The sequence below is a fragment of the Dysidea avara genome, chromosome 10, assembly GCF_963678975.1.
Source record: "Dysidea avara chromosome 10, odDysAvar1.4, whole genome shotgun sequence".
NCBI classification, from domain to species: domain Eukaryota; kingdom Metazoa; phylum Porifera; class Demospongiae; order Dictyoceratida; family Dysideidae; genus Dysidea; species Dysidea avara.
Window position 1 is genome coordinate 4,587,154 of NC_089281.1, and position 8,417 is coordinate 4,595,570.

Below are 8,417 nucleotides of genomic sequence, written 5' to 3' on the forward strand. Positions count from 1 at the left end.
ACATTCTATATCCTTTGATGCGATAGAACATCAATGCAGAAGAATACAGTAAAACTATCAATAGCCTTACGTTAGTTGACCTACCTGACATGACCACCACATCACAAAGTGATCTCACTATAGAGGTATCCACTAAGTGAGATTTAGTGTATGAAAATTACATAGCTTTTATTATGATGAATGTAAAGTTCTATAAACCATTCATACACAATACTAAATCTATTGTGTTCACAGATAGTTAAAAGTCAATTGATCATCTACACCTAACAACAGTCATTCTGCTGGTTTGATCTGTTTTGAGTCACACAGACTGATTATTTTTAATGTGATTATATACTTGCTGCATCAAACTTGATTGCAAGTTGCTGCAGTTAAGATGGTACTCCAGTCCCATCAATCCAACTTTCTGAAGTGAATTAATCAGCAGCTCGTATTTGAAATCACTGATCAATAATCAAAATGTGAACACTTTCTTCAGTAGCAAACAAATCAATAGTGACTTTCTATTGTGGTGCAAAGTTGTAGGTATACTAGTATGTGTAAATATTTAGTTAAGCCTTTAGTACAGTCAGCAACAAAGTTAAGAATTATTATAATTGTCATCTTTGTCTAGTATAATATTATCCTAACCTACAGTCCATCATTGGGAGCCTAGCCAACTTGGTGACCAAACACTCACAATGAACTTATTGACTACTAATGCAGTATACAGTCAGACCAACTACTTTTTGATCTGAATTCAATTCTAAATCTTGCACTTAATCTCAGTTATCTGGAAATGTACTTTAGTTATACCTAGAAACACACATATGTAGACCACATTAGTGTAAATGACATGTGGCTTTGAGTTCAAGTTACTATTTGACACCAAAACTTTTGGATAATTATACTTGCAGGCTGAACATCACTGTTGTAAAATAATTAAGTAGGGTGAACTAATGAGTAGCTAAGATAGCCAATAAACTTTTGCAAATATTACGTATGTGATTCAGAAGATTGAGAAGAGAATATTTTCTAACATTTAGCAGAAATCATTTTAACCACAATCTAAGTAATGATTATTATGATGTAAATAAACCAGCATGCATCCAGGTAATAAAGGTATATATTAACTAAAAACTTAAATGTTCATCATAATTAATTTTATACTTATGGTAAAGAAATGAATTATACATGATGAAAATGAAAACTAAATTGTGGCTGCTTGACTGTCACTCATCATACAGTATGATAGTACTGTATAGTAGGGACCACAAAGGTTTGGGCATGGCCCATGAAAAAACATCACCCAAAAACCAGCCTCACTTTTCCCTAACAACAATGAAACAGGTAAACTAAGCCCAAACGAGCCTTCAGATCAACACAAAGTGCTTTTAACAAGTTGCTATAAAATTTTATTAAATGGAATTTTCTAGTGATTGATTAACTAAGTAAATGACTGATGCCTTCATGTAGACAAGCTTAACTCAATAATGGCTAAGGCTACAGACTTGATTGTTCACTGTTCAACGTTGCTTCAGCTGATATGTGCCTTTTGGCATACCACAGTACATACAATGTATTCTTCATGGACTTACCAGTGTCCTCCTTTGTGTCTCATTCATCTTTGCTTACAGAGAAAGGTGCCAATTTGGTGGTAGTGTGTAATGGCTTCCCTTCGTAATGGAAATCATACAAAGTGGCTACTTTGATTGCAACGGTGCTTTTCAAACAGTTCTTGATTTGTAATGCTGTGTAACGGGTTGAACATAGCCAACAACAAAGACTTCACTTTTCAGACGATAATTAGCTGGGGCATTTGTTTCTTTTGATGTGGTATGTGTGGGTTCACCAGTCATAATAATTTTACTTTACAAAAAAAGTTAACATACAAGTACACAAGAAAAAATGGAATTTTCAATGGTCCCTTACTCAAGTTGAAAAGTCCAAATTTTTATTGTGTACTTGTTTGTTATGCAGTAGTCAAAATACTCTTTGACTACTTCCTGTATACCCTAGAACAAACTAATGATTGACAAGTACACAAAAAAATTTGGAATTTTCATGACAATCACGCATACTTTAACTTGCTTGTACACATATAAGGTACCACTCTTCATGCATATAAATTACTTCATTTATTTACCATCCCTAGGAACTTGAATAGGTCACTAAATTCTAAACTACGTATTAGCTAGCTATAGACCAGTAAACATAAAATTAATGGTATAATAGTGAGACAACTGTTCAGGTCAGCACAAAAAGTGATGTGTATAAAAAATGGCCCGGCTAGGATCATCACCCTCTAATCCCTGTAAGTTCAGTAAACTTTAGTACAGTTTGGATCAAATACATACTACAACATGACATAATGTAATAACATATACAAACTATCTACAACTATTTGCATTGTCCAGTCAATCTATAAAGTCTTTGTTTAGTCATTTCACTCAGCAAGGTTGAACTTGACTGCAAGATACTTCAGAACAGCTGGTGTACCATGGCCAGAACCCATGGACCAATCAAACTTGGCTGTTGTGATGCTGGAAATACGTAGCCCAGACTTATAATCATGAAACTGTTTACCATCAAGTAAAATTTGAATGTAATCATCTTTAGCAATGAATGTAACAGTGACATCTTCCCTTCCTTTAAAATTATATCCATCAACTCTTTGTGGTTTCTCCCCTCGTTGATATGGCCATTTTCCATCTATTTGTGATGAAATTACCACTTCTCTTTCATCAAAGCGAGGATTGAAGTGAAGAATGATATCTCCCTTATCATTGTACAAGTCTATTTTCACCCTTCCTTCCTTGGGGTTGGTGTAGGCTGCCTCTATACCTCTGCCAGTTTGGAAGTTGGTAAAGCTAATACTGTTTTCCATTTGTAACTCGTATATCTGTCAGTAGTGATGCTATCCACAGAGTAGTTCATATACTCTATATAAAAACAGTCTCCTTTTATACACAACAAACTGTGTAGAGAGTTTCATGAGGTCACTGATTCTTGGGAGTGTGTATTTTTTACAGCAGGTATAAGCTGTCAGATGAGATTTCCATTGCATAGTATTGAGACTATTCAAGTGTATCAAATTTCCTAGAAAATGTACATGTAGTACATAACAAATAATGGAATTCAGCTTATACTTGTTTGTTAACATAATTATAATTGGTGAACTTGGCATACCACATCAAAAGAAAGAATGTCATTATATCTATGTGTGTGCTTCATCAACTACTGAAAAGAGAAGTCACCATTACACTGTTCAACCTGCCACACACCATTACAAATGAAGAACAGTACAAGAAGCACCTTCGTCTTTTGGGCTTAATTAATACTGCCAAGGTGCTGTGAAGATATTGTGAGGCCAGTTTCTGGTCAATGTATTTTGTGAGAAAGTGCAACTCCCCATGATCCTTATAATATGCAGCTGTATGATAATACTTCAATTACAACATAACTACTACAACACGATGTATAATTACAAAACACTTAAGAACATATAAAGGTGTAGGCATATTGAAATCTATGCAGCTGGGGTAGTGATTTTGTGTTAGAGATGTTTTACTATATAATAAATATATATATGATACTTCTTTGAGTGATGTTGGACTCGCCAAATTTGATCGGCAAGTGATAGCTAAGGCTCCTCCACCATGATTGGATGCCACTTAGTTCTTATACAATGGAGACACATTGACAAATTTTCGTTTATCTGCTATTATATGCTACATGTGTGTTGCTAAATATTCTAGAATTTTGTATAAATGCAACAATGCAGTCATAAACTATAGTCCAGAGACAGTTATAATACTTTTCAAATCTCAGTGAAAATGTCGGACAACCTAAACCATTACCTGACATTGATATGCTACTGTTTTACACAATTTGTCATAATAGGAAAATCCTTACAATATGTTGATAGAATAGAGTGACTCAACCTATAATAATGTAATCATTGTTGTCTAATTGCGTTTGCTATTATTGACAATGCTTCACTATAAAAACTCTACAACTTCCTTCTATTTTGATCTGACATTTTGTCAGGCAGGTTCCATTATGGTCAGCCATGCATGATATTTGCCTGACAAATGGCCTATGTCAGACAGTAATAATTGACTCTGAACTATACTGGTGTAGACCGTGTATAGTGTTCTATATTTCAAGTGTTTTCAGTGTGAAATACGAGCAGTGTCAGCAATAAAGATGTAGAGGGGCAGTCAGCAATGTTATGTTTTATCATACAGCATGATGGTAATGATGTACTGACCAGCAGTCAAAATGTGAACACTTTCTTCAGTAGCAATCAAATCAATAGTGACTTTCTATTGTGGTGCAAAGTTGTAGGTATACTAGTATGTGTAAATATTTAGTTAAGCCTTTAGTACAGTCAGCAACAAAGTTAAAAATATGATTATATAGTTGTCATCTTTGTCTAGTATGGTATTGTCCTAACCTACAGTCCATCATTGGGAGCCTAGCCAACTTGGTGACCAAACACTCACAATGAACTTATTGACTACTAATGCAGTATACAGTCAGACCAACTATTTTTTGATCTGAATTCAATTCTAATTAAATCTTGCACTTAATCTCAGTTATCTGGAAATGTACTTTAGTTATACCCAGAAACACACATATGTAGACCACACCGACCACATCAGTGTAAATGACGTTGAGTTCATGTTACTAATTGAAACCAGAGCTTTTAGATATACTTGTAAGCTGCAGGCTGAACATCACTGTTGTAAAATAATTACAAGTAGGGTGAACTAATGAGTAGCTAAGATTGCATGCCAATAAAATTGGCCGATTTCTTTTGCAAGTATTACATATGTGATAAGAAGACTGAGAAGAGAATATTTTCTAACATTTAGTAGAAATCAGTAAAAATTTACAAACACACACTAAGTAATGATTATTATGATGTAAATAAACCAGCATGCATCCAGGTGATAAGGAATATATTAACTAAAAACTTAAACGTTCATCATAATTAATTTTATACTTATGGTAAAGAAATGAAATTATAAATGAAAACAAAATTGTGGCTGCTTGACTGACACTCATCATACAGTATGATAGTACTGTATAGTGGGACCACAAAGGTTTGGGCATGGCCCATGAAAAAACATCACCCAAAAACCAGCCTCACTTTTCTCTGAAAACGATGACTTACCAGTGTCCTCCTTTGTGTCTCATTCATCTTTGCTTACAGAGAAAGGTGCCAATTTGGTGGTAGTGTGTAATGAGATTTTAAAAATCACTAATTAAGGGGCGTGGCAACTGTTTTGCTCATGATTTTCGTGAATGAAACAGCTGCCACGTTGTCTCATGAGTGAAGCAGTTGCCACGCACCTCAATTAGCAATTTTTTAAAATTTCGAGTGAAGTTGTGTGTGCGAGTGAGTGTGATGTTGCGCTTGGGCGGTACCGTATCATACACACATGCATATATGTACTATTCCATTTGTGTCAATTTTTTATTAACAGGATCCTGAGGTATTATGGCTGGGTGATGTGTGGAGAGAGATACTGTTCTCAGTAGTGTTAGCAATCTTAATGATACTGTGTCGACCTAAAGATGAATATGGAGGGTATGTACCTCTATGTTGTATTTCTACTGTGTACTATGTTTATAGCAAACAGCTTGTATGTGCTAAAAGATGCTAACAATAATACTTTGTAGTTCCAGTTTCCTTTTGTGCTTATGCAGATTCAACAAAATAGTTTATGATTATGAAGATGAACCAGAACAAGGAGCAAATAAAAAATTTGGTAAGCAATTTATACCGTCTACACAGTAGTTAGTAAATGAATTGTCATTTTTGACCTAAAGCCAATAGTGACTGAAATATACGTGATTTTCATGACGTCATGTCATACCCCGTGATGTACCCCTTAGAGACATACACAGGTGAATTTTGGTAGGCAGTAGACCATAGCTTAAGCCTCCAGTATTGTCAGATAGTATTGTGAGAATTGATCATGGTCAATTGATCCTTCTCACAAAATTATAAACTACAGTATTTAAGGATGTTCACATCTTGTGTTTCATGCATGTGTCATGTGCAGTTGTATGCACATATTTTATAAGCATTTTGTATTCCCTCTCAGATACCATTGTAATGCGCCAACTTCCAAAAGAAACTGCCGATACTGAGAAATTCAAAGAAGTAAAAATTATGTCGCATGTTTGTAGTATATGTGTTTCATTATGTGCTCTTCTTTGCCACATTTTCTGTTCTACACAATTTTTGCTTGCCAGATGACTCCAATTTTTTTAACGTTTCAGAATTATGTACTGCAAAATTGATCTTGTGTGGTTTATCTGTATATGTATGAATGCGTATGTACATCCTGGGGGTACATATATGTAGTTACATCATTAGGCATACAGCCTAACAAGTCCCTGCTAAAGTATATACATTAATAGATAGTTTGCGTATATGTATGCATGACCCATGTACTATAATATTGTTATTTTCATTTGTTATAGACCCCTGAAGAGAACATGTGATGATACTTCAGTTCAAGCAATGCCAAAAAGTCATAGGAACTTGTAACCAAGAACAATTTTCAAATTTGCTGTTAAACAGTATAATGAGATTACATGATCAACTGGTGGATCTCTCATACTGCACAGAGCACACTTGAAATGATGAATAGATATAATGATATAATTAAACCCAACAGTACTTTCAGAATGTGACCCGAAATGCTTCCTATAAATTATGTTTTTTAAAATTTATTTCTGTTGGCTGACTAACTTACCAGACAAGCATAACTCAACAACATTTATAGCTAGAGGACCTTTTCGTACTGTTCTTCATTTGTAGTGGTGTGTAGGAGGCTGAACATAATGTAGCTGAAATGAAGTGTAATGGCAACTTGCACACGTTCAGACACAAAATTAATTTTATGATACATGTATATGTCTAATGCCATTCTTTCTTTTGATGTGGTATGCCGGGTTCACCAGTTATAATTATGCTAACAAACAAGTATAAGCCGAATCCCATTATTTGTTATGAACTACATGTACATTTTGTAGGAAATTTGATACACTTGAATAGTCTCACTACTATACTCATTATAGAAACATGTGTACAAGTAATTATTGTCTACATGGTGCAAATAGATCAAGTCATGTTGTGTACATCATATCTGTGTGTAGAGCTTTATTCAAGTAGGCTAGCTCTACACAATACAATGCACTCTTAAATGTAATGAACTATACATTATCATATGTATATTAGTGACTGATGAACTGTTAGTTATTATACAGGGGCAGTGTTATCATATGGGCAGTAGGGATCATGAAGGTTTGCACTTTCCTGCCATGAAATGTCAATCAACAACTAGCATCACCTTTCCTTCACGACAATTTGACAGTATTGGTTAGGTGTTGTAAGCAAGCCTGAAATGAAGTTTCTATGGAATTTTAAACATTATTTTCCTTTTAGCTGAATTGACTAATTGTAACTCACTGTTACCTCTGGCCAAGCATAACTTGACTATAATGCTACCGGCTTGGTTTCTTCTTGTGCTGTTTGACATTGCTTAGGCTCAAAATGTGCCTTTTCATTTATGTCTGTGCAGCTACAATGAACTTACTGTGTTCCATTTCTTTCTCCATGCACTACCATGTAGGTGTTGTTATAGGTAGCATGTCAGTTTTCTTGTGGTGGTTATCACAATTAAATATATATGTGGATTGATTGCAGAGGTACTTTCTTGTACTGTTTTGCACTGTGTGTCAAGCAGAACGTAGCTGAAGAAACAAGCCACTCAGTAAGTGACAGTTAAGTTGGAGTGCATGCTCTTTCAGATACACAATTAATTTATGATATGTTGTAGGGCTGTGTGACAATGAGAAAACCAAATCTTGATAAGTTCTGATAGCAAAAAAACCATTATTTTTATCACGATAAACAATATTCTCACAAGAGTACCCATCTGCCTACTTTTAATATGCAATAGTCTATGGATATTTACTATTATTTGATAATAGAGAATCCATTATCATAATTAGCTTTATCATGATAATGACATAGGTATCACGATAATAGATAATATTGCATTATTGGTATTATTGCACAGCCCTAATATATATCTTTTGATGCGATAGAACATCAGTGCAGAAGAATACAGTAAAACTATCAATAGCCCTACATTAGTTGACCTACCTGACATGACCACCACATCACAAAGTGATCTCACTAAAGAGGTATCCACTAAGTGAGGTTTAGTGTATGAAAATTACATAGCTTTTATTATGATGAATGTAAAGTTCTATAAACCATTCATACACAGCTGTACTAAATCTATTGTGTTCACAGATAGTTAAAAGTCAATTGATCATCTAAACCTAACAACAGTCATTCTGCTGGTTTGATCTGTTTTGAGTCACACAGACTGATTATTTTTAATGTG

At 34.5% G+C, this 8,417-nt stretch overlaps 1 protein-coding gene and 1 long non-coding RNA gene across 3 annotated transcripts; one reads left to right on the forward strand and one right to left on the reverse strand.

The window, feature by feature from the left end:
* Nucleotides 1-2,425: 2,425 nt before the first annotated feature.
* LOC136268794 (galectin-7-like) lies at nucleotides 2,426-2,866 on the reverse strand. The gene has a single exon (XM_066064255.1). It carries the CDS (start codon nucleotides 2,864-2,866, stop codon nucleotides 2,426-2,428), a length of 441 nt encoding a protein of 146 aa, XP_065920327.1.
* Nucleotides 2,867-5,243: 2,377 nt separating this feature from the next.
* On the forward strand, nucleotides 5,244-7,145 carry LOC136268056 (uncharacterized). 2 transcript variants are annotated; one of them, XR_010706859.1, is made up of 5 exons: nucleotides 5,247-5,386; nucleotides 5,475-5,578; nucleotides 5,698-5,759; nucleotides 6,099-6,157; nucleotides 6,481-7,145. It is a non-coding gene; the product is annotated as an uncharacterized lncRNA (long non-coding RNA). The 2 variants fall into 2 exon arrangements; XR_010706858.1 differs by having other exon boundaries at nucleotides 5,244-5,578.
* The last annotated feature ends 1,272 nt before the right edge of the window (nucleotides 7,146-8,417 follow it).

Coding starts and splice junctions, on each gene's coding strand:
- LOC136268794 (XM_066064255.1), bottom strand. CDS start 2,866: ATGGAAAACAGTATTAGCTTTACCAACTTCCAAACTGGCAGAGGTATA.